The sequence below is a fragment of the Schistocerca nitens genome, chromosome 9, assembly GCF_023898315.1.
Source record: "Schistocerca nitens isolate TAMUIC-IGC-003100 chromosome 9, iqSchNite1.1, whole genome shotgun sequence".
In the NCBI taxonomy this organism is placed as follows: Eukaryota; Metazoa; Arthropoda; class Insecta; order Orthoptera; family Acrididae; genus Schistocerca; species Schistocerca nitens.
In genome coordinates this window covers 37,270,515-37,298,361 of record NC_064622.1, presented here as the reverse complement: position 1 = coordinate 37,298,361, position 27,847 = coordinate 37,270,515, and the positions used below count along the sequence as shown (strand labels likewise).

The following is a 27,847-nucleotide window of genomic DNA, read 5'->3' as shown; positions in this document are numbered from 1 at the left end:
CAAGTATTGGGAAAACTCTTAGTAACCTATGCTTGTACGAGCATACAAGGGAAATTCTGTTTGTTTCGGACGTTTCGGGAAGTTACTTTTTAGGCTTCTGACCCATTACTGTAGGGTCCCTTCCTTTTCTCTTCTGACTTACACAGTTGTCTGTGATTCATCGTATTCCTGTAAAACACCTCACAAACTTCAAACCATGCCAGTCTGTTCTTAATATTATCGACATACTCATTGGAAGACGTATAATACATTTCAAGGTATTTCCTCATCTCTTCAATAAACAATGTCACATCCAAACCTATGCAACTGTGATGGCGTGACAGCAACTGCTTCTAGGGTTGTGAACGCCTGTACACAGCCCTATTGTCCCACAAAGTCAACTGCTTGGCGACAATGTGAGATCGCTGCGAGCACAGTTCGCAGCTTCACCGCCGTAGTGTGCGTGGCTCTTCAACGAGCGAGAAAATGACGCTGACGCCGGTGTGCATGCAGCCTATGCAGGGGACTGCGATGGAGTGAGACCGCACCTGTATATACACTGGGCAACACGATTAATGTGTCAGTTCTTAGAAGCCCCGTACTTGTCTCCCAATGCGGCACGAAAGTCTGAAATTTGTCTCAAAGCTGCCTCTTAAACGGTGCAGAGGTGGGGCATCCTGCGACGTCGCCTTCAGGCTGAAAAACATTAACATTCTTTGCTGCTTCGGAGTACGTTCAAATTTCGTCCAGTGGTTTCGAACGGTCCCTAGTGATTCCAGCCTAAACACCAGAGTATTAGTTACGGTCGCGCTACACTGCGAAGGGATGACATCATGTTCAGTGTGGATGAAGGCTCACGCTGTCCTTAGAAGGATTGAATCGTCTGTGCGGTGCCGGTAATGTCAAAGATTGGCAAGAACCTCATCCAATTGCTCATCGCACTATGAATGGTTGGTTTAGATAGCGAAATGTGTGGGAATCAACGGACAAAGGGAGGGCATAATTTCATTGACAACTCCCAAGACCTTTGCATGTCGATTCTGAGCAGCGGTTTGTCCGAAATATTTTCCTCGATCCCTCATAAGAAAATGTCGTGATTTCATCTCAGGGTATTGCGTATCTAATTTCCTTCACGGAAGCGTCATACGAACGTGGGTAAGAGGGAGTATGGTGACGTTCCCATCTACGTTAAGAAGCTGAGGAAACGATTTAAAATTTGTGCCAGGTCCAGGATTTGCACCCAGGTCTCCTTGCTTACTATGCCGTTATATCACCCCAGCAGCATACCTATTGCAGCTGCATGGCCTGCCCTAGTCCAGTGTCAACCCTAACATGAATTGGTGTTAGGGAAGGCAGTGGCCTAGGGTAGTCCATGCATCTGTGTTACCTATTCTGCTGTGGTGATGTAGTGGTTAGTACACCTGCGTAGTAAGCAAGGAGACCTGGGTGCAAGTCACGGCTGTTGCTCAAATTTTAATTCATTTTTTCGCCGTCTTTATCGTATATAGAGTTGAGATTCAAATGTCTCAATGAAAACTTCACAACATGAGACCTTCCGATAACCTGACATGTCCACGGAGATGTTTAGCATAATTTTGGAGAAATTTGTTGCCAATGTGACATCATTAACCTACCTTACAACTCGTATGAACTTGAGAGCTCTAGTGTTTTTATTCATTTCTCACATGTATCGACAACTTGTTTGAAGCTTTGTCGAGGGCGAGGTGACGTCGCATGGCGCCACCCTTGCTCAGTGTTACAGAAGATGTTTTCAGAATGAGATTTTCACTCTGCAGCGGAGTGTGCGCTGATATGAAACTTCCTGGCGGATTAAAACTGTGTGCCGGACCGAGACTCGAACTCGGGAACTTTGCCTTTCGCGGGTAAGTGCTCTACCAACTGAGCTACCCAAGCACGACTCACGCCTCGTCCCCACAGCATTACTTGTACCAGTAACTCGTCTCCTACTTTCATATCATATCAGCACACACTGCCCTGCAGAGGGAAAATCTCATTCTGGAAACATCCCCCAGGCTGTGGCGGTGCCATGTCTCCGCAATATCCTTTCTTTCAGGAGTGCTAGTTCTGCATGGTTCGCAGGAGAGCTTCTGTTAAGTTAGGAACGTGGGAGACGAGGTACTGGTAGAAGTAAAGCTGTAGGGACGGGGAGTGAGTCATGCTTCGGTAGCTGAGTTGGTGGAGCACATGCCCCCGAAAGGCAAATGTCCCGAGTTCGAGTCTCGGTCAGGCACACAGTTTTAATCTGCCAGGAAGTTTCGTTATAGAAGATGTCTGTAGTCACTTTTGAGGCAAATTTCAAACTTCCACGTTGCAATGGGGGAAAAATGGTTGAAATGGCTCTGAGTACTATGGGACTTAACTTCTCTGGTCATCAGTCCCCTAGAACTTAGAACTACTTAAACCTTACTAACCTAAGGACATCACACACATCCATGCCCGAGGCAGGATTTTAACCTGCGACCGTAAACGTCGCGCGGCTCCAGACAGTAGCGCCTAGAACCGCTCGGCCACGCAATGGGGGAAAGTTACGGGGTATCGAAATAGTGACTCTTTAATTGTGTTGCGCAATGTGCTGTGAGTGCATGGCGCAAGCTACTGACCTGCAGCGAGGTCTACGCTGGTGGGGCGGAACCCGCGCCGGCCCGCAGTGTAGGAGATGCCGAGTCGGCGGCCGGAGGCGGCGTCGGTGTACTGGTAGCGGCCGCGCAGCTCGTTGCCGGCGTCCGCCTCTACGGCGTGGCTGTGGGCCGCCGCGTCGCCGGTGTCGTAGCCGAACAGGTAGCCACCGGCCGCCTTCTGCAGGTAGTACTCGGCGCGCCGGCCTGCCGGGATGCCCGGCACGTGCCGGTAGCCGGGGGACGCCGCCGCTAGGGCCATCAGCGCCAACGCCGGCACCTGCAGCGAGACCGCAGCCCGTTAACATTGCCTCAATGTGCGTGGTAAATGACGATGATAGTTTTACTATCGAGGCGGATACAAAATCATTGACCGTCCCCAGGATGCACTACACTGCAGCAGAGCTCCCTCTCAGTTCGAACTCCGTACCTTCGGTGGAGAGGGGGGGAGGGGAGGGGGGGAGCGGCTGGCAGCAGCTTAGTACGCCGCTCTTCAGCCTACAGAAGTGTTATAAACATAATAAGATATGAAACAATAAAAGCAGGCGATAAAAACGGTGACTTTTAAATTGTAAAATGCCGTAAAATTGTGGAAGTTAAAATATAAAACAAGAGTTGACGATGCTAAGTAAAAAACACAGTAAGCAGATAAGTACAATAGTAGACAGACAATAAAAAAAATACACGGCCACAGACTGGTTTCTCTTCGCAAGAGATAAAAAAAAAATCACACCCAGCGACAGTATGGTTTCTATTTGCTGCACTTCGGAAAAGACGCACAACACTTACAGCTCATTTAAAACACTGCACTAAAAAGTTAGCAAGGATATGACACATCACCGCCTAGGTCAGATTGGGGGAGGGTTGGCGGCCCGGACTGAAGAGGGGGGGGGGGGGGCAGGGAGGAGAGGAAAAAGCAAAAGGGGGAGGAGGAAGGAGCCGAAGGAGGTTCAAATGGTTCTGAGCACTTAGCATCTGAGGCCATCAGTCCCCTAGAACTTAGAACTACTTAAACCTAACTAACCTAAGGACATCACACACATCCATGCCCGAGGCAGGATTCGAACCTGCGACCGTAGCGGTCACGCGGTTCCAAACTGAATCGCCTAGCCGAAGGACGGAGAGGACTCATATGATGGGGGGAGGGGGGGTGGACAGGGCAGATACGTGAGTGAGTGGGGAAAGGAAGAGGAGGAAATTGCAAATGGAGTCAGGGGAGACAAGGGAGTCAGTGAGAGGGTAGGTCGGGAAGAGGGAAAAATAGGATGGGTGGGAGGGGGAGAAGAGGGAGCCCAGGAAAAGGACAGAGGTACGGAGGGGGAGGCGAAAATCAGAGTTGATAGGAGGGAAATTTCAATGAAAGTGGGAGGGGCACCAAAATTGGAATCTCGCACTACGATCAAGAACGAGAATAGCCAAACAGCTCGAGAGCTAGCGATAAGAGTCCAAACAGACCCATTACGAAAGTCGAAAAGAAGAAAAAAAGAAATGTCGTCTTTACCGCCGATGTATTGAGCAAAACAATAGAGTTGTACACCACTAGTCATTAAAATGGCATTGTGCATACACAGTATTGGACAGCTGAGTAGAACCAGGTATGCGAGGCAAATGTTGTACCTCAACATCTCTGTCATTATTGCTGGTATTGGTGTGATAAAGTTGACATTTCTCGAGTTGTAGCTGGTTCCCTCCAATCAGGTTGCTCAATGTCACGCGGATCCGTTAACTGTTGCCAAACTGCCACAACAGTTACTTCACTTCCAATTCCTTATCCTTTCTTCCTTGACGTGTTTGGCTCCCGAATCCTGGGTTTGTCCGTTTCACTTCGTATTTCATCAGAGATGGAAACCACATCAAGAACAACACACACACACACACACACAGAGAGAGAGAGAGAGAGAGAGAGAGAGAGAGATACATACACGCACAACGATGCTAACAAAATACACAGCACTACTGGATCCTTCCACCCAGGACGCTATTCAGCGTCATTTATACAGCTATTATAATCAAAGAGATCGGCTTATATTAGATAAGCTTCACTGTCAAGTAGTCGTGGCAACGCAGACACCAAACTCATAAATACAAGAGCAAGTGCACTGTAATGGAGTAGCGTAGTGATCTCTGTACAAATCTTACTTGTAGGAGGACCAAGGTTCGAATCTCGTCCAACGCAGCTAAATTTTCTATATGTCTTAACCTTGTAAGAAAACTTTGATTATAATTTATCAAGTTAACTTCCTTAAATACGTTTTCTTTGTTTCTAATACTTCGCTGCGTCACTTTCATTATCGTATAGACCTTTGTATTTGCTCTTAATTTTCTTCCTATCTTTTTTTCGTTTGGAATCTGCTTTTGCCTATAATATGCAAGAAAGTGCCAACCGGAACTTCTCATCAGCTGGTAACGCGGCATCCCATGTCGCCATTGTGAGGGTATTTTCAGGAAACCAATGACAGGGATAATTACAGTTTTCTTTTGCCGCTAAAACTGAAATGCTGCTGTGGAAGATGGCTATGCAAACAAACACATGGTGAAATTTTTCTATCTTGATTTTGCTCGTAAAGATTACCTTTAAATGCTCTGAACAAACCAATTGTGAGTTTAGGTCTGCCGCAGATTGTTGATCGCCGTTTCTCGGTGAGACTGCACATCACAAGATTGTGGTAAGATTAGAACACGAGTTTAAATGAACGGTTACGAAACCCGCTGTCTGCCGCAGTTCAGTCATTGGTCATTTAAAATCACCTGTGGACTGAGCATTTCCCGTTTCTGTCATACGTCGCGTTAGCCGCTTCCAACGTTGCTCCGCGTTACACATTAACAGCATTTCTGAAGAGACCCGCCGTGTTTGTATGTCGCCTACAATCAGCTGTAGCCGCCAGCGGATGTGGCGACAATGTAGCGGCAAGTGACGGATGTCAGCTACCAAGTAATTTTAATCGGACTGTAGCAGCGGCCTTTTCGGGAAGTTGTAGGAAATCTTCAGTATTGAAAGCCTGTTTTTTTCCCTTGTAGACTTTTTAATGTTAGTGCTGAAAGCTTCTCCGGTGATGACGTCCTGGGAGCAGAGTTTTGAAGTGAAACATTATCTGCTTCGGAACAGGTAAGTAGGTAATTCGATGAAGCATATTTTTCAGTGTGATTCAATGTTCCTGGGATTAAAGTAATGTGAATACTAATTTTCCGACGCCATGTTTTGTTCAGTTTTGTACTCTAGGACAAAAATGGGTACAGCAGACAGAGAGGAAAAAAATAAATAAATAAAACAACAAGGCAAAGCCCCACAAGAGGTTGGTGAGACATTTCAAGATTACGTCCCTTAAGTTAAGGTGGGCCAAGGCAAACTTTCTCAATCTTGTACTACCGAAAAATTTCGAGAACCACAGGATGAGTTGTTAGCTGTTGGTGGGACTTCGAAAATAACATCTGGCGAACTAACTGCGGCTGCTGGAACTTATGGTACGCCTCTGTCATTCTCTGTGTCACCAAAGCTTCCAGTGCCTTCTCCAAAGGTTGGCTTGATGGACAATAAAAGCAACTAAGCAGAACGGTAATACTGACCTGCACTCCCTAGAAACATTGTTTCGTACCTGAAGAAAAAGCAGGAAAGACAATGAAGAAAAGAAAAGCATAGAACAAAAACCTTTTAGGGGGAAGAACCAAAGGGCCAAGCAGTAAAGAAGACACAGAAACAGAAAACGTTGGAAAGACTAGACGGGCTTAAAGAAATAGAAAAAAAAAACAGATTTTTCGACTTCATCATGTGAGGAGGACAGAGAAGGAGCAATCATGTTTTGAAAAAAATCTGTATTCAGGCTCATTGTGGAAGGGGGAATAGAGCCTGTGTGTTCTGGACTCTTAATAACGTGTGTTTTTGATTTTTTATAGTGAACAGTTACTGCGAATTTTGCCTATATTGCTGCACTATTTTGAAAATTTATTCTTTATCAAAAACCAGTTTTGGTACTAAAAACAGGTTTGTGGTATCCCGTGGTGGTATTTTCGATGATTTATGTGTTTTATCATGTTACTAAATATATAAAACGTATGATTAACCGTAATTGGGATACTCACTGATCATTGAAAGTAATTCATCAGAATTAAACATTAAGGTACACGGTTTTAACCTACTTAGCTCTATAGTAGGAGAAATATATGATAAGTTTGCGTATATTTTGGAGATAAAGGGTGCGAAATTCAGTACCCACAGCTGCAACAACGTCTTACCCGGCTGCGCATTGAGAGGATGTGATCTTGGATGTCCGATACCGGTACATCACTTCATGATGCTTCGATTCTAAAACAGTGATCATCAGTCTCAGTGGCTGGCGACTGGTGGTTTGCCAGTCTCGCGCCTGACCATCACCAGATGTTCTCACTGGGTGAGAGACCTGGAAAACGAGCTGAAGCCGCACATCCTCTGCGTAGAGGTAGGTCAGGCGAGCACAGGCAACAGCTAGTCTTGTGTTACGTTGTTGAATTAGAGCTCGAGTTACGTGGTTTGGTGTACGATCCTGTACGTGTTGGCGAACCATATGTGTGTCATCTAGTGCGCTAATAGCAGGAGGAGGAACCTACACGGGCGCTCAGCGCCGAGGTTACCGGCGGTGCTCTACTCCCGCGGGCTGCAGTGTCCTACTTGACGTTAGGTATTCCTTCCCGAACCCGTCGACTCCATATTCAAATGGAACTCGGGGGATCCCGTTCATCGCAAACACCATTATTCCTAAACAATACACTGCACTCACTATAGCCCACGGTCCTGCTGTATCGAATTCCGACAAGTGCTAATATACTTTTTCGTACTTCTTACACGAGGTATAACACGCTCTTCCCAAAACATCCATCACTCGGATGCGATTTCTCATTGAGAAACCCGCATCATTGTGTCCGTGGAGGAATGGTCGGTATTCAGAGATATGGTGAGAAAGACGATTCTTAGATAAAAAGTATAGTAAAAATGAATCAACACTTCTACATCTTCGATACTGTGAAACAAATCTCTTCTACTGAAAGATCTTTCCTTTACATACTTAAGAGGTAGTAGTATGGACCAAAGCAAGTAAAAAACGTCCAGTAAACATGGGCTCTTAAGTGCATGCCTTAAGTGCCATGAGCAATTCTTCATCTTCACTACGTCGGTCGGAGTGGCCGTGCAGTTCTAGTCGCTACAGTCTGGAGCCGAGCGACCGCTCCGATCGCAGGTTCGAATCCTGCCTCGTGAATGGATGTGTGTGATGTCCTTAGGTTAGTTAGGTTTCATTAGTTCTAAGTTCTAGGCGACTGATGACCTCAGAAGTTAAGTCGCATAGTGCTCAGAACCATTTGAGCGGTCTTCACTATTGTGAAACACATTTGTTGAACTGAATAAGTGCTCATGTCTCTTAAGGTACGCATTTTAGAACCTATGCTTACTGCACTTCTTTGGTTCGAAAGATAGTTCCTGTGAAATCCCAGATTATTGACCATTAGTCCGAGACACCCTGTATACGCAATGCAGATGGTGTTACTCTTACTTGGTTTATGCGGTTTTACTGAAATGCTGATCATTTGTATATCCCAGCATTTAGTACACTTCGGCCAATCTGACCTTTGCTACAAACAGTTCTCATGTTGTAATGTTAACGCTCAGCACTGTACGTTGCACCGAGCTGACGTCGCCCCGAATTCCAGCACCTAAACAGTGTCTACACGCTTCTCACTTGGCTGCAATCGCAACGGACACTATGTCCCATGCATAAGCAACGATCGGCCGCAAGTTTGTCGAACAGTGAGTTCATTTCACTTCTTCGTCACTTCTTCTACATAAAAGTAATGGTATCTCTCTAAATACCGTCCACCACACATTCTTTCGGGGCACAGATTTGAGTGTAAGGACACCGTACTCCCAGAGGACTGGGAAACATGTTGGTATCTCGCCATGAGAGCAGGAGATTTGAACCCAGCTTCTAGTTCAGAGCGTGACGTATCGGCAGGATTCTCTTCACTCGTGTAGAGAACTAATATCACGTATACTTCTGGCAAATCTCTTGTGATCGCGCACGATTCTGCAGTAGGAATACACCGAGTACTTAGGTATTAACACTGAAGCGAAGGTTCAGTCTGTCATCTCTCATGATAGTATCATAGAGCAGCCCCTGCTCACGATATATGTAAATCACACTGTGGATAACTAATGTTGCCTTATGAGGTGCCAACGTTACAAGTAATGTAATTTATTGTAGGAAATCAACCTTAATATCCGACCAATCATTGCTATCAGTCGCATCTTGAAGCATTTATGAGAATATGCGGAGTGATCTCATAAATCTACACGAGGGGAAACTAGAAGTCGAAGAGATTTATTGGAAGGAAAACATGTGTAATATGCATGATGGAGGTCTCTTATAATAGAAGGCGGAACGTTTTATTGGAAAGATAAAAATGGGTGATATGCGTGAAGGTGGTCGCTTATAACATTATTGTTCAACGCATTTGGAGTACAGTTCGTCAGTACGGGACGCTTATCAGTTTGGATTGACGGAAGCTGTATAAAAGAGAAATATAGCAGTATAGTTCCCCACCGGTTTCCACAGTCAGCATGATAGTGCTTTGCGAAATACTGTAAGAAGCGCTGTTATCGCAAAAAAAACATATTCACATAATTCCGAGAGCTCTCGTTCCAAAATGAAGCTAGATACAAACTGCTTCTCCCTACATTTCGCTTAGTAACCACGACCCTAAAATTAGACTCTGGTTCATGCTGCGGAATACGGACTACTTTACTTCCCGGGTACCATTCACAATTAGAATACGAAGGGGAGACTTCGTCAGGGTTGGTGAAAGGGGTTTTATAACTGGTACATTTGGTTCATTTCGTCACACACCGAACGGGTACTTTCAGAGTACAGCTGTATATGTGGATTTGGTCTTATATTAATCAATTTCAAACGACCAAATAATCACCTGCTAATGCCAGAACGAGACGTTAATGGTCGTAAGATAACCAAAACGTGACTTCAGTTCAAATTGGATTCAAGTTAATATGGAGTCAATGCACAAATGAAATAATCAAGAAGCTCATTTCACCCTGTTTAGCGCTTAGAAATAGCTCTAAATGTGTTGATATGTTCGTTTATTCAGGATTAGCCGAGCGGTCAAGGCGCTGCAGTCATGGACTGTGCGGCTGGTCCCGGCGGAGGTTCGAGTCCTCCCTCGGGCGTGGGTGTGTGTATTTGCCCTTAGGATAATTTAGGTTAAGTAGTGTGTAAAGTTTGGGACTGATGACCTTAGCAGTTAAGTCCCATAAGATTTCACACACATTTGAACACATTTGTTCGTTTATTTTCATTTATTCAGTCCCTGTTTTCTTAAGAGATTATATTTGCATCTGAAGTAAATAAGATTTTCATTCAACAGAAACGAGCAGTAAGGTGCCTGAATTCCTACACTTGTCTCCCACTACATTTACCCCGTAAAGGCATTTATTGATGATGATACAAAAGTGTTTTAACTGAACAGGTTTTGTCTCTGTCACAAAACAATACCGAAAGCTAACTTTCATATAGATTTCGCTTCATTGTCTAAGGTACCAAAGTCAGAGTAGTCGCATACTAAGGGAATGAGCATAGGTGAGTAAATGTAGATGCATCGCCGTTCTAGACAAGGTCGTGGTGTACATGAACTTCCATTGCCTTCTCTGGCCTGTTATAAAGTGTCAAATGTGTATCTGTGTCGTATAGATAACACTGGTGAGTGCTGATACAGCCTAGTGTTGGGTTCGTATTGTTATGGATGAAGGGAAAGGTCAGCATGAAACCCCGATGCCGGCACACAGCATACGCCTCGCGAACTGCACCCCATCCGACAGTTCACCATCAACAGTGTCACAGGCCCTCGCCTCACGAGACACTGCAAAGAGGTTTCGAATTTAATGCACGACACGTCACAAACAGTGATGATCAGGAAACTGATGCAACCACTTCTTCTCCCCTTGCCGGCCAAATACAGCCAGTGAAAATTTTCCACCACCGGGATTCGAACCGGCTTACCTCAGAGTCGAGACCTATGAGCCAGGTGTGCGTTGGCGATTCCGACTACGGTTGTGGGTCATCTGAACTTGCAGAATGCACACAGAGTGTTGTCACAGCCGCTAGTGGAGCCGACAGTTGTCCGCGGCTAACAAACGACCTGGAGGTCGCGTCACAGCTACTCGTATCAGCCCGTAGCCCGCCTGACCTTGGCCCACTGCCCTCCGCACACTGTGACGTCACAGGGCATTGTTGCGTGACCGGTTGCGGCTGCGGCTGGGACGTCCCTCTACAGCGCTACCACCTGCCGGCCTGTCGGCTTGGCGGCTCACAGTACCGTTCCCGACTCTCATTCAGCTTTCACTACGGATCGGCCGTCCTGACCCAACTACCCACTCTTTCTCTCTGGGCTTCTTCATGAGCCATGGGTGATTCCACCTTCATTTCCAGCGTAGAGTGAGGAAATACCCATCCCGTTTCGTAACTCGTACTAAAAATTTAATGTTAATATCAGCCCGACGGCTAGTTTGAACACTGAAGTCTTTTCTGGCATTTTGCTTCGGCAAAGGTACATCTTTGCCTTCCTCCGAGTTTGCAGCAGACGTACCCAGCCAGCTGTTTGGGAAGCTGCACTTTCATGTTGATTCCGAAGCAGGCTCCAATTCGGAACTGTTCACACACATCAATCATTGCTAGATGTGAAAGAAGCAGTAAGTGAAAGGATAAAACCTTAGGACATGCTGGGTATCGAAGCCCAGAGTTTTGGATTTTTAATTTGCACTTGAACACGGAGCCACTCACTTGTCACTCATTAACATCTCGAGTGATTGGTCATCAACAAAATAACATTTTACAAAATATAAGGAGAAAACTACAGCGTATAACACTGCCCTCATCCCTGTATTGATAAACCAATAATTATCAAATTATTGTCTTATTATTTAGAAGATTTCACTGCAATCATTAGGGTGAAATAAATACTTCGATGTTCTCCTGCAAGAATGAATACCAGTACCTACTCCAAAGAACCATCTTTTCACACTTCCATAACTAAGACGAAATGGTTTCTTTGGCTATAAATTCAAATCAGGTTAATGTCGCAAGACGTACAATGGTAGATATAAGTGACGAAATAATGTTTTATTGTACGTAATATTGAGTCACATTTGAATACTAGCATTTATATTCGAACAGTTTTGTATGGCAAGCATCCATTTTCTAGTTGCAAATCACTTTTTGGGACTTGGTAATGCTTCCTTGTCATCTGAAACCTGTCGTCAGTAAATTGTAATATTCAAAAGAGGTGTATACTGCATAATAAATTCTTACCACTTGCTGTTGCTCCTTGCTACCTTGGCAAATATTATCAATTTTAAGATGCTATTGGCTGCAAGTGTAATCTTTCTACAGGAAAAAATAGAGTTGTACGTTGGATTTACGTATGTTACTTACGACAATGCCCTTTTTACTTTTGATGAGAAAAGAATTGTAACTATGCTGCGTAGCTAAAACGCCTGAAGCATTTTCATCTGTTCATGGCAGTGTGTATCAAGTTGGGTACCACAACCAATTCAAAACAAAATTAGAAACGTGTCCCATCAGCAGTATCTTCTGTAAATTATCTGATAATCTAGATTAAAGCACTAGACTTTCCTCTTAGCTACATGACAAGTATTAATGATAATTCTGAAGTTACATGTCCACCAGACGGGTATGTCACTGTTGCTACAGATGTAGAAGGCAGCAATTTTCTTTAAATAAATCAATGCAGTTAGATTTTGTCCATTATGTATGGTTTCTTGAAAGTCAACTGAATGTAAAAGTTCTTCCAAATTTCGCCACTAACTACATATAAAAATCGATAGTTAACTAAATTGCGCGTTTTTATGTATTTTAATAAAGTCAACAAAACAAAGCAGAACTTCACACATCTAAGAAAGTATGTAAAAATGGCATAGTACACAGAGAAAACATACTTGAAAATGGGAATCGTTTCCCGAAACGCGTCATGTAAACTATGAATAAAAGAAAATCGTGACTGGTAGCAGTAAAGTTTATATATAAATGCTGTCAGATAATATCAAGCTTCCGTTACCGTATAAACAACAACTGTTTAATTTAACTAACCAGTCAACAATTTTTTACGACGTGCCAGTTGTCGTTGTAATTTATCAGGTAAAAATTCAGAAAGTGTTAGTGCAAACAGTATTAGACAGTAAACTGACAGCGTACGTATAATACAGGGTACATAAGAAGTTTTTATAATTTTCTTACCTTTTGTTAATGGATACCTAAACCCGTTCCATATCTCCGATATGTTTCCTTATCCACGTAATCCACGAAACGTGAAAAATGAATGAATGAATTAACTACGATTGTTCGTTGTGTCCAAATATTAACTGCGAGAATTCTGATCCTCACAGAATACACAGCCACAATTGTATTGCGCATACACTCAGTTTGACGGTAACATCCGACTGACAGTTCGGAGCTCAGCTTCACTACCTCAGAATATGGCGAACTGTCTCACTACGTGGAATTAAAGTTGTACAAAATATAGTGAAATTAACGCCCCGAGACAAGGAACCATCCTAATATCGTAGCAAATGTTCAAAGTAATGAAAATCAGTCGAAATATATGCATCACAATGGCGCGTATTGTTTCTCACACCTCTCCCACGGGCTCAGGTAATTTTTTTTTTTTTTACACAAGGGACAGGCTGTTAAGACCCTACCAATAAGTTTCTCTTTAGTTTTTACTGGGTATTCGCACATCGACGACATCACGTAACCTCATAGGACAACCAACACTATGAAAACATCACAGATAATGATGTATTGCCGTTCAAGGTGTCACCACCGACGCCAATGCAGCATACGAATATTTATTACGACATAGGTTTACAAACACCTTCCTCAGACCCATCCCTTATTCAAGTCGATGTTCCACTTGAAATTCTAATTTCCAACTTCGTGAGTTCGAAAAACCCAGTTTACGATCTTTCTTTGTTCATATGATTTTTATCTTAATCGTATGAGGTATTCTGAAGAGAACATAGGTCTCTTTCCACAATCGGTCCGCTGTGTAGTAACCAGAAAAAGTTTTTGCTAAATGTAATACTACAACTGAATCAAGAAAAATCAGGCGTAGACAGATGTCCAGCAGGCCGCTGTGGCCGAGCGGTTCTAGGCGCTTCAGTCCGGAACCGCGCTGCTGCTACGACCGCAGATTCGAATCTTGCCTCGGGCATGGATGTGTGTGATGTCCTTAGGTTAGTTAGGTTTAAGTAGTTCTAAGTCTAGGGGACTGATGACCTCAGGTGTTAAGTCCCATATTGCTGCGAGCCATTTGAACCATTTTTTGACAGATGTCCATTGTAGAGTTGACCTACTATCGCCGAGCGTTTTAGTTACGCTGGACATGAAGTTAGATGTATAGCAGAATGATACTGCTAGTCTTTCTTAAGAAAGAAAACTGTTCATACATTTCCAGTACGGCGAGAATTGGTATTTTATTCGAAAGGAAAGTTTACAGAAGCGAGTGCCTTATGACGAGTGCCTGTGTGCTGCGTCCAAAAGTAAATTATTCGGATTAACAAACGCTCCTCAGATAACGTTTCTATCATTAAAGTAAGCACAGTTTATAACGACATGAGAACATCCAACGATTCATGCTGGTCCAAATTATCTATAAGTAAACCGAAAGCCGGAAGCACAACATGCTCCTTCGCGTTCGTCACCGCTCAGGAGGCTTAGAACGGACGGCAGGTGTTAGCAGAGAATCTCGTTTAGCAGCAGCTCGCAGTGGCTATTTCACTGTCACTGCGGACAAAGAAAAGCTGCAATAAGAGCGCCTGGAACGAGGCTCTGCGGCGTGAATAAAAACATCCCCATGCAGCTGTTAGGAGTTCCCATTCCACTGCTGTTTCACCTAAGCCATAGGCTTTCGAGATCACTTTGTTATTAGTAGAGCCTGGGTGCTTACGGAATTACAGTTCCTTTCTTTCACTCTTAAGCACTTGAAAAGTGTAAACGTTCACGAATTATGTTAACAGGATTGACATATTTAATTTTATCGCTATTTACATATTTCTGTACATTTCAAAAAATGGCTCTGAGCACTGTGGGACTTAACTGCTGAGGTCCTCAGTCCCCTAGAACTTAGAACTACTTAAACCGATCCAACCTAAGGACATCACACACATCCATGCCAGACTGTAGCGCCTAGAGCCGCTCCGCCACTTCGGCCGGCCTTTGTACATTTCACTAGACGAGGTGTGCCCATAGAACTACGTGCCTATTGCTGTAAATCATTTTATTTCCAATATATATATATATATATATATATATATATATATATATATATATATATATATATATACTGTCAGACTCAATGTACTCCCCATGTCTATCCGTAAAAAATCTTACGCGAATTTTCCATTGGTGGAAACAGGGCTGGAAGTCTTCCTCTGAGAGCTACTTGACGGCGCCTGCCGCTGTTTCTTTCACTGCTTCGAGGGACGGAAATCTTGGTCCCTGTATGTGTGTAGTATAGCACAAGCCCGTGACGGGCTATAGGCTTGACAGATCGTAGAGTGTAGCCTTTATCCGCGTAGCACTAGGACGGGGAGGGCAACGCCTTTTGTCCCCGAGATAAATCCCCGATACCAGTTTTATACTTGTCTGAATGGACCTGTAACCATCCTGCAGATACAAGAACGAGGAAAAGTTCCTGCCCCTACCCAGGACTGAACCCGGAACTTCCGGGGCAGGAGTATGCTGCTTTACCTGCTAGACAACCACGCCAATACACATATATGAAGGGTGTTAGGGATATAAGTGCAGATATTTTAATTGGTGGTTGAGGGTGGTGTGCTAAAGAAAATTTCATCAGCATTTATTTCATTTGCAGACTAGCAACTACACGATTAGTAATAGATGATATTTTTGGTGTTGTTATTACCTCCAAGTAAATGGGGCAAGAGAAACCCATTAATGCTTATGTTCTCCTATCAGTAGATCAGAGGTCGATGTGACGACGCTTGGATGCAAAACGATTAGTTCTTGCTGACAGATTGTCAGGCGTTGTCCACTTAGTGATGCAGTTACGACCTGACACGCGCTGTCCACTTGGTGGAGCAACAATTAAGACGATGCAAAAAAATCAGGTAGTATAATACGTGACGTACCGGCGGGAAGACTTTTAGACGCAGAGAAAAAACAACTACCAGACTGAAGTGGGTACATCATACTAATGTACGAATGATCACAATGTCTGCACTTGTATCCCTTATATATGAAGCCCCAAAGAAACTGGTATAGGCATGTATATTCAAATGCGGAGATATGTAAGCAGGAAGAATATGGCGCTACGGTCGGCAACGCCTATGTAAGACAACAAGTGTCTACCGCAGTTGTTAGTTCGGTTCCTGCTGCTACAATGCGATGTTATCAAGATACGATGGCAGATTATCAAGATTTAAGAGAGTGTTAACATGGTGTTACAGTCTGCACACGAGCGGCGGGACACAGCATCTCCGAGGTGGCGATGAAGTGGGGACTACCCCGTTCGACCATTTCACGAGTGTACCGTGAATGTCAGCAATCCGGTAAAACGTCAAATCTCCGACGTCGCTGCATCCGGAAAAAGATCCTGCAAGAACGGGACCAACGACGACTGAAGAGAATCATTCAGCGTGCCAGAAGTGCAACCTATCCGTAAATTGCAGCAGATTTCAGTGCTGGGCCATCAACAAATGTCAGCGTTCGAACCATTCAACGAAAATCGTCGATACGAACTTTCGGAGCAGAAGGCTCTCTCGTGTACCTTTGATGACTGCAAAACACAAAGCTTTACACCACCCCTGGTGCCGTCAGCACCGACATTCGACTGTTGATGACTGGAAACACGTTGCGTGGTCGGACGAGTCTCGTTTCAAATTGTATGGAGCGGATGGACGAGTACAGGTATGGAGACAACCTCATGAATCGATGGACCCTCCATGTCAGCAGGTGACTGTTAAAGCTGGTAGAGGCTCTTTAATGGTGTGGGCCGTTTGCATTTGGAGTGATGTACCCAGATACATCTACATACGACTCTGACAGTGACACGTACGTAAGCATCCTGTCAGATCACCTGCATCCATTCATGTCCATCGTGCATTCCGACGGACTTGAGCAATTTCAGCAGGACAATGCGACACCCCACTCGTCGAGAATATCTACAGAGTGGCTCTTCTGAGTTTAAACAATTTCTCAGTCTAGGAAACTCCTCAGACATGAATATTATTGAGGATATCTGGGATGCCTTCAATGTGCTTTTCAGAAGAGATCTCCACCCCCTCCCCCCTTACTATTACGGATTTATGGACAGCCATGCAGGATTCGTGGTATCAGCTCCCTCCAGCACTACTTAGGACATTAGTCGAGTCCATGCCACGACGCGCTGCGGCACTTCTGTGTGCTCGCAGGGGGCCTACGCGATATTAGACTGGTGAACCAGTTTCTGTGGCTCTTCAGTGTATATTCCGATCGGTCGTGAAATGTAAATCACAGTGAAATTCAAAACTGTTTTATCTGCAGTACTTAGCTACACCTTCCCCCTTCGATTTAGACTTTTGTCGTAGCGTTGTACTAACTTTCCACCGGCTGGGTAGGAGATCTTCTCTGCTCAGAGACTGGGTGTTGTGTTGGTTGCCTTCATCATCATTTCATCCCCATCCGGCGAGCAGGTCGCCCAATGTGGCGTCGTATGTAATAAGACCTGCACCAAGGCGGCCACACCTGCCCCACAAGGGGCCTCCCGGCCTATAACGCCAAAGACTCATTTCCATCACTTCAAAAATGGTTCAAATGGCTCTGAGCACTATGCGACTTAACTTCTGAGGTCATCAATCGCCTAGAACTTAGAACTAATTAAATCTAAATAACCTAAGTCTGTAGCGCCTAGAACCGCACGGCCATTTCCATCACTGTACGCTCAGAATTGAAAAGAGCGACTGCCGCGACCGATGGTCATGAACAGCACAGTGTACAGCGGAAAGTACTTTCTACCAATAATATTAGCAATTTTATGTCCTATTGCATTTGTGCATTGGGCGAGGCCAAGATGACTGTCTATATGCCTATGTCAGAGTCCTAACCTCTCTTGCCTTACTCTCGTAACCCGAAAGCGAATTATCGAGCAATATGCCATGAACATCGGTTATCTGAATTTAATCAAAGAGATTTCGCACGAATGATGTCGGATTTCCATCAAAGGTTCCCATACAAGCAAAAATGGTGCGATATCCAAAGGAACATTCACGATCATCACGTTGCACTTAACTGCTGAACGGGAGTGAAAGACGGAAACCGCGAAGCACTTGTCTTCCGCCGCGCGAGCCGTGTCCAGTGGTGAAAGGCGCTGCTTCATCCAGCAGGACCGACCTGGAGGTTAGATCCCGGCGTGCCTACACATTTCACGCTCTCGCCTTAACCTCAAGATGCTGGCCTGTATACTGATGTGCTGCGCTTCCTTCGAAACATCGTGCGTTCCTACTCAGCTTCATACGGTAGGCTAGCGTCGGAAGTCCAAATTTGTGAAGAGATTCGGACAAAACGTTAATTTTCATAGATTGTATTTATAAAAGCTAAGAAGAGAACAACGGTGCTATCATCGTGAGCCATAGGTGTTGTGGTTTTCAGGCATGTAAAGATCTTTGTTAATTAAGTTCATACTTAACGTAATTCGGAATCATATGTTTGGGGAAAAAAAAAGAAAAAATTGTTCTGCTGTTGTTCCACTGACTACTGAAGTAGGTAGCTTTCTAGGACCTACCAAAAAGGTTTTCACCATAAATTGGTCCCACTTCAGCGAGATGTAAGAGCTCTGTCTACCGAAACGCCGGACGGTACATAATTCTCATTTTGGAGCTCAATTGTATCCGGGTAGGCGAATGCGGCTTCGTCTTACACACCACGTGGCCTGTAATGTGGTAGAAATTTAGCGGCTGACCATATTCATGTTATACATAAGTAACAGCCTCTGAAACTAGCGCAATCATTTGTTAAGTCACCGCTCGCCATGACGCTGCTTGCAGTGAAGCCTCCTGCCGTTTGTTGGAGCAGCTTACGTTCACCGCCACATCGGGTAAGCACCAAGGATCCCGTCTTTCTTTTTCCCCTCTCACACAGATGCTAGCTCACTCTCTCGAGATCTCAGCACTTCAGAAATCGCGTATTGTCTGCTGTTCATTATCGATGATTCTCATTCCAACCACAACGTGAGAAATCAGCCTTGTCGTTCATTTAAGTGTGTTTTAGAATGACAATTACTGTAGGAGGGGATCAATGTTCCACACATCGAATTTTGTGTACCTAGACTGCATTTACTTTTGTAATCACCTAGCTGGTACGAAATAAAGTACAATATAGTGCCCATTTGTAAAAGTTAATGATGACCATATATGCTTCATTTGTAATTATTGTCTTAATGTTGTTATTTGTACTGAGATAGCAAGTATGTTCACAGAACAGCCTTTCTCCTTCTGGGAAATTATCTACATCAAGCAGCTTAACGAGGGACCAGTCTGCATTACTCACAGACTTTACGAAAGTAACTCAGCACCCTGTAACGATACAGTCGTCCCCCGCAGGTATTAAAAAGTAAATAAAATATATTGATCACTTGGATTCTTTGCTTTGACTGTTCTGTGATGAGCGGGAAGGGTGTCTTCGGCAGTTCGAGCTACTGATACACATTGATGCAGAAACAGCAAGAACACCGAACGATCCTCCTGGAGGAAATTAGAGTTGTACAACAAAAATTAAAATGAAAGCTTGTTGTTGTCGTGGTCTTCTGTACTGAGACTGATTTGATGCAGCTCTCCATGCTACTCTATCCTGTGCAAGCTTCTTCATCTCCCAGTACCTGTCTCCGACAGAAATACAATATCATCGGCGAACCTCAAAGTTTTTATTTCTTCTTCATGGAAGATAGATACTACTCCGAATTTTTCTTTTGTTTCCTTTACTGCTTGTTCAATATACAGATTAAATAACATCGGGGAGACTCCCTTCCCAACCACTGCTTTCCTTTCATGCCCCTCGACTCTTATAACTGCCATCTGGTTTCTGTACAAATTGTAAATAGCCTTTCGCTACCTGTGTTTTACCCCTGCCACCTTCAGAATTTGAAAGAGAGTGTTCCAGTCAACATTGTCAAAAGCTTTCTCTAAGTCTACAATTGCTAGGAACGTAGGTTTGCCTTTCCTTATACTTTCTTCTAAGATAAGTCGTAAGGTCAGTATTGCCTCACGGGTTCCAATATTTTTACGGAATCCAAACTGATCTTCCCCGAGTTCGGCTTCCACCAGTTTTTCCACTCGTCTGTAAAGAATTCGCGTTAGTATTTTCAGCTGTGACTTATTAAACTGATAGTTCTGTTATTTTCACATCTGTCAACACGTGATTTCATTGGGATTGGAATTATTATATTCTTCTTGAAGTCTGAAGGTATTTCGCCTGTCTCATACATCTTGCTCACCAGATGGTAGAGTTTTGTCAGGACTGGCTCTCCCAAGGCTGCCAGTAGTTCTAAGGGAATGTTGTCTACTCCCGGGGTCTTGTTTCGACTCAGATCTTTCAGTGCTCTGTGAAACTCTTCACGCAGTATCTTATCTCCCATTTCATCTTGATCTACATCCTCTTGCATTTCCATAATATTGTGCTCAAATACTTCGCCCTTGTACAGACCCTTTAAATACTCCTTCCGCCTTTCTGCTTTCCCTTCTCTGCTTAGAACTGGGTTTCCATCTGAGCTCTTGATATTCATGCAAGTGGTTCTCTTTTCTCCAAAGGTCTCTTTAATTTTCCTGTAGGCAGTATCTATCTTACCCCTAGTGAGAAAATCCTCTACACCCTTACATTTGTCCTCTAGCCATCCCTGCTTAGCCATTTTGCACGCTTATTCTAGATAAATTGTTAATTAAGACTGACACAGAACTGACTGACACAACGAAACAAGAATTTAACACTAGTAAATACCGAAACGTAACAGCAAAGCTATGCAGTTGGGGGAGGATGAGGGAATCGAGGAGAAAGGGGGGGGGGGGGGAGCGAGCCTAGCACAATGTACCGTCTGCCCGTAACTATACCTGACATCCGATAGGCCTACCGATGTGTTTGATAAAGGTTAGTTCCCAGGCAGACTTCCTAAAGTGCTCTTCTGGCAGAGACTTAGTGATATTCATTTCTCATGTAGGCTTGTCGAGTTGAAGACGATGTGGTTATGTTACCTCGCCATGCTCATATTTCTGCTACAGTTGCGAGATGTTTGTGTATATAGTCGCTACAACCGTATTAAACCGGCTGTTTGTAATAGCGTCAGTATAGCACATGTAGTAAACTTAAGTGGATGAGTTCGCGTGGTTTATTGGAGCGCTAACACACCTGGTGACAAAGTGATAATATACACTACTGGCCATTAAAATTGCTACACCACGAAGATGGCGTGCTACAGACGCGAAATTTACCGGCAGGAAGAATATGCTGTGATATGCAAATGATAAGCTTTTCAGAGCATTCACACAAGGTTGGCGCCGGTGGCGACACCTACAACGTGCTGACGTGAGGAAAGTTTCCAACCGATTTCTCATACACAAACAGCAGTGGACCGGCGTAGCCTGGTTAAAAGTTGTTGTGATGTCTCGTGTAAGGATGAGAAATGCGTACCATCACGTTTCCGACTTTGATAAAGGTCGGATTGCAGCCTATCGCGATTGCGGTTTATCGTATCGCGATATTGCTGCCCTCGATGGTCGTGATCCAATGAGTGTTAGCAGAATATGGAATCGGTAGATTCAGAAGTGTAACACGGAACGCCGTGCTGGATCCCAACGGCCTCGTATCACTAGCAGTCGAGATGACAGGCATCTTACCGCATGGCTGTAACGGATCGTGCAGCCACGTCTCGATCCCTCAGCCAACAGATGGGACGTTTGCAAGACAACAACCATCTTCACGAACGGTTCGACGACGTTTACAGCAGCATGGACTATCAGCTCGGAGACCGTGGCATCGGTTACCCTTGACGCTCCATCACAGACAGGAGCGCCTGCGATGGTGTACTCAACGACAAACCAGGGTGCACAAATGGCAAAACGTCATTTTCTCGGATGTATCCAGGTTCTATTTACAGCAACATGATGGTCGCATCCGTGTTTGACGACATCGCGGTGAACGCACATTGTAAGTGTGTATTCGTCATCGCCATACTGGCTATCACCCCGCGTGATGGTATGGGGTGCCATTGGTTACACGTCTCGGTCACCTCTTGTTCGCATTGACGGCACTTTGAACGACCGCATGTTGCAGGTCCTGTAGGGGCCTTTCCGGATACAGAAAATGTTCGACCTATGCCCTGTGTAACACTTCCGTTTTTTATCCCGACCTGACCTGATCGAATAGCAGTCCAATATTTATTATTAATATGACCGTGAACCTAATGGGGCTGGTAATCGGAATTGACTGCTACGGAAGTTGTTACTTTCCAGTTCGTTCTGCTCAATACTATAATACTGAATGTCTGGTAATGAGTAACACAAACACAGTTTTACTAATTACGAACTTAAATTCTTCTCAAAACACAAAAAGGAGACAGCCACTGCCTTCGCCATACATATCTCATTACGGCTAATCTCAGCACAGGCTTCCTTCATTTTCCATTATCGTCACACGCTAATCCATCACTGCATCCAATACTGCAATCCAAGGTTAGGCCGGCGCGGTAGACGCGAAACCAAATATCGGCACTAGTAACGTCACTGATAACTTTCGTAATGATACTTCTTCACTTTCCCGGTATTAATCTATCACATAGGGGTCTAACCACGGCGATGGCGACACCCTTCTCCGTTAAAGGCCCTATTTCAACAATGGCCCTCACACACACATATAACCGCCAACCACACTGGCGCCTCTCGACACTCGCTCTCTCAACACGTCACAATCGATTGTTCGTCCTATCGACCTGTGCTGAGTGCAAAGTTATAGTAAGGGCCTACGGACCTCTTATACCTGGCCAGCACATTCTCCAGATCTCTCACCAACTGAAAACGTCTTGTCAATGGTGGGCGAGGAACTGGCTCGTCACAATACGCCAGTCACTACTCTTGAACTGTGGTATCGTGTTGAAGCTGCATGGGCAGCTGTACCTGTACACGCCATCCAAGCTCTGTTTGACTCAATGCCCAGGCGTATCAAGGCCGATATTGCGGCCCGAGGTGGTTGTTCTGGGTACTGATTTCTCAGGAACTATGCACCCAAGTTGCGTGAAAATGTAATCTCATGTCAGTTCTGGTATAATAAATTTCTCCAATGAATACCCGTGTATCAGCTGCATTTCTTCTTGGTGTAGCAATTTTAATGGCCAGTAGTGTATTAATGTAATTATATTATTTGCCGGCCTTATCTTGTCCTGACGGTTGTTACTTACAGGAGCCAACCAGATAAAAGAGTGTGTAATGAGACACGAGACTTCTCTTACCAGTGCCATCTACATTTATAATCCCAATCGGCACGGTGGTCTAAGCAGCTGTGACCACCCGAGGGAGTACGATATTCCTCAGTGAAACTCTGAACGCTCACTTTCTAATAAGTAGGAGAACCTGTCGTCCCCCTGTTCGTCGTGTGTATTTCTCCCCCCTGTGCTCATCTCTCTCTTTCTTTTCACCCAGAGCGTATGCCGGAGTCCCCATGTGTGTGTGTGTGTCTGTATTTGGGCTGTAGCTGGAGCAGCGATGAAAGCGAAGCCGCGACGGGCGGAAGAAAATAGAAGTGTCTGCCCAGAAGGGGACGCCTCCCCCCCCCCCTCCCGCCGTCCCCCGTCCCCCTAGCCGGTGGGGTCGGGTTGCTTGCTGCCCCCATTACAGACGGGGTCCTCTCGTCGCGTCCTGATTCCCCCTGCTGCGCCGACCGTGAGCCGCTGACCTCGCCTGCGTCCAGACGAGACGAGACAACGCCTGCTTTCGTCCTGGCTGTCCGCCGCGTGCCGGCAAGACCATCTGTCCGCCGGCGTCGGCAATTAATGTGGCGAGAGCTATCCTCCCCACGGAGCCGCACCGCGGGTCACTACCGAGCGCAGCTTTCCTCCATCGAACGGTTTCTCCGCATTCCCTCTGTGTTCGCCGGCTTGATTACCGGTTAGCCGCATCCACTCCCAGGTAGAGCGCCAGTGTAATATCGGTAGGATGCAGGTCCAGCCTCATACGCCCCTCTACAACACTCTCCAGTATCAAGTCTCAATGAAACACCACAAGCCACACCTATCGCTGCAATTGCTGGAATTCTGTCTGAGAAAAGATTTGCTTCGCTTAGGTATGAAAAGGACACGTCGAATGGAGGACAAAAATTTCACTGCACGGTGATTCGAAAGACCCAGTTGTCTACTAGTAGAAATTGTGCAGCTAAATTTCTGATTTGCTCTGGAATATTTCTGTGATATAAATGGTGACTGGTGACGTCAGTCCATCGCAAATTTCCGTGTACTATTGAACGAGCATTCGGAAAATGTCAGTCCGTAGAGTGGTAGCCATCAAATATCGTAGTCTACGTGCGCCACTACATCTACTCTCCGGAAGCTGCCATTCGATGTGTGGTTCGGACAAATTATGGTATCATCATCGTGTCCTCCTTTTCATCTTCAGTTGGCGAATGATGCATGAAGTAATTTGTTGCCTCATACGTCACGCTACGTGTGCTCTCGGAATTTCAACAGTAAACCTCTCGTTGATCTACAACACCTCTTAGTCTCCACAGACGAAAATGTAAAAGATAACTGTTACCGGACGATGAAGGATTTAGAAGAACTGTACGATACCAATGGTGCGGAACCTCTCGGAATGCAACGAATAAGGGTACGTGATGGAGACTCATTTATTATTCACAGTTAAGATAATATTCAAAAACCAAACTAATTATACATATTCGTCTTTTAACGAACATGAATCGAGCGAAGCACAAACTTAAGACATCCCACCGACCGAGACTCTGTTCCCGTACTTCTACTCTTGCAGCGGCGTGAGTATGGTCAGGTGCAGTTGGAGCAGTGGCCTGCTGACCACAGTCCCCCAAGTACCAATAACTCCAGAGAGGACAGCACTGCACAGTGCCTCGGTCGAACGTAGCGACCGAACAACGCCTCTGTTGCAGCATGTGGCACTGGACTTCAGTGAGCATCTGCGTAACGCTCCCTGGCTTAACAAACAAATATGCGAAGCATGGCCGGCCGCGGTGGCCGAGTGGTTCTAGGCGCTTCAGTTCGGAACCGCGCGACTGCTACGGTCGCATGTTCGAATCCTGGCTCGGGCATGCATTTGTGTGATGTCCTTAGGTTAGTAAGGGTTCAGTGGTTGTAAGTTCTAGGGGACTGATGACCTCAGATGTTAAGTCCTATAGTGCTCAGAGCCATGTGAACCATTTTTCACGCATGCATGCTAGTCTGTAGAAACATTGCATCATACGTCCGAACAACACAGCTACTGCTAAATCAGATATGTAAGTAAATGAGACGTTCTTCTTTGTAGCTTCTCCATCTCCATTAATCCGACGTTGTAACGGCTCCCAGATTGTCGACAACTACTCAAGAAACTGTCAAACAATTATTTCTTAACCCTCTTTTTTGTGTAGGTGAATTACAGTTCCTGACAATTCGTCCACTAAATATCACCCTGGATTCTTATACTGGCGCTAATGGCTGGAAGGATTGTCGACATGCCGATCACGTGTTACACGATCGTAGACCGCTCCTCGTTCTGCCTTGTAGGCAGTACTAGGTAAGTCGGAACACTCCTAACGCCTAATCCCTGACTGATGTTCATGTTTACGAATATCACCATGGCATCTGTTTTCCTATATGAAGTTTTTCATGATCCTAGCACCTTAGGTCTCTCCAGGAAATTTTTTTGCTATTGTTACTGTTACTAGTGATTTTTCGCCAATAGTGTAACCGAACACCAAAGGGTCTTCGCACCTATTGATATGTCACATGTCGACTGTGAACTGTCAGTCACTGTTCCAAACGGAAGTCCTCCGTAAATATTCCAGCTTCTCACGACTGCAGTTGCCGGAGGTGTCGTCCAACAGTTGTCAGTACTACGCTCGTCGTTACTGTTCACCACCTAACGATACACGGTCTTACGATGATCTAGATTTCATCGAAACAGGTTACCATTGGGAAGTGATTTCTAATTTTTGAACTACAGTTTCGATCAAGACTGAATATTACTTCAAATTATTTAATCAGATTCCAATAATGTTTTCAAAAATTATTAATCTAGATGATGACTAGTGAGGATTTCGACAGGGAGTAGTCGACCAACACGGCGACAGACTCCATCTGGACAGCAACAGGCAGAGAGCTGTGTAGCACATTACCGTCTTCTGAGGATTAAGGAAGACAAACTAGTAACTCTACCAGTCTCAAAGGGCGCAGAAATTAATATTTATGCAGCGGACTATGGAAGCTCCGACTAAGGGGAAAAGTTGCCAGGATTTGTAAGTCGCTTTGCTTTTTGGTACGTGCTGACACAAAAAAGACAACAGTGTGGCGAGAAGAACTACACCACGAGAGCGTAAAATAGTTGTACTGATTATGACATGCAAGTATATGTCAATAACTCTAGGAGTTGATTACACACAGAGTGTCTACATGACCTGTCTTCTTTCGATTTTTGGTTTTGCACGTTTTTATTAGCGGTTGGCATTGTCATACACCGGATTTGGCAGTGCTAGAGGCTTTAGGTGGCCGAGTACCCTTCCTGACGTCACAACTCTAACCTCGGAGGAATTTGTGTGTCCCATCTGTCTTTATCTAGTGTAGATCTCGTGTTCTAGCGTACATGTTAGGCGGGACATGTGGACCACAGCCTAGAAACAGAATACAGACTGGCTGGCCCACCAGTCGTCGTTAATCAGCGAGGCTTGTTCTATCCCAGGCTGGCTCGCCTCCCAGTGTCCAGCAAGACTGTGTGTTAGCGTTCTCGGCTGTCCGGACGGGTTTGTGACACCATGAACCGTGGGAAAAGTATTCATAGAAGCCAGGTGGACTTTCGGGTTGCTATGCCTCGTTTACCGTACGGACACCACACCGCCGACAACTGGTACTCGTACGTTGTAGAACCAAAGTTAACTGGAACACTGACTGCCATTCTTTATGCCTCGCAATGAGCCACGCCAACGTGTCCGCGAAAGGTCACAGCAGGACGTGATTTTCGAGAGCCATACCTCTTCAACACCTAAGGAAAACAAGTGGACAGCTACTGGATGGGACAGCGGTACTGTTTTGGTAATTACTGAATGCAGGTTAAATATTCTCCCTTTCGTGGCAAATATGTGACCCATGAAATCACACCCTCCAGACAGGGATACCATACCGTGATGTGACAAAATCCATTGATACTTCCTAATATCGTGTCTGACCTTTGGCCGCGGTAGTGCAGCAACTGCACGGGTCATCGACTGAAGAAATCGTTGGAAGTCCCCTGCGGAAATCGATCCATGCAGCCTATATATCTGTCCACAATTGCGAATGTGTTGCCGCTTCAGTATTTTGTCCACGAACTAATCTCTCGATTGTGTCCCATAAATGTTCTATGGAATTCATGTCGGGCGATCTGGTTGGCCAAATCATTCGATCGAGATGCCCAGAATGTTCGTCAAACTAATCGCAAACAATTGTGGCCCGGTGACACGGTGCATTGTCGTCCATAAAAATTCCATCGTAGTTTGGGAACATGGTCCAGTCAATGAACGGTTCAATTGGACCAGCGGGCGCCGTCCATTCCATGTAAACAGAGCACACACCATTGTGGAGTCACCAGCTGCTTACACAGTGCTTTGTTGACAATTTAAACCCATGGCTTTACGGGCTTTGCGCCACACTCGAATCCTACCACCAGCTCTTACCAGCTGAAATTGGGACTCATCTAACTAGACCACAGTTTTTCAGCCGTCCAGGGCCCAACCGATATGATCACGAGCCCAGTAGGGGTGCTTCACTCAATGACGTGCTGTTAGCAAAGGCATTCCCGTCGATCGTCTGCCGCAACAGCCCATTAACGCCAAATTCCGTCGCACTGTCCAAACAGATACGTTCGTTGTATGACTCACATTGATCTCTGCGGTTATTTCAAGCAGTGTTGCTTGTCTTTTAACACTGACATATAGGCAAACGCCGCCAGT

The 27,847-nt window shown here is 45.1% G+C and overlaps 1 protein-coding gene across 1 annotated transcript in view; it reads right to left on the bottom strand.

Annotated features, from left to right (window-relative positions):
• Nucleotides 1–27,847, bottom strand: part of LOC126203426 (fibroin heavy chain-like) — an 85,637-nt gene that overhangs the window by 30,652 nt on the left and 27,138 nt on the right. The window contains exon 2 of the mRNA XM_049937739.1: nucleotides 2,601–2,895. Coding sequence (XP_049793696.1) covers nucleotides 2,601–2,895 — 295 coding nt within the window. The remainder of the gene's footprint in view (nucleotides 1–2,600; nucleotides 2,896–27,847) is intronic.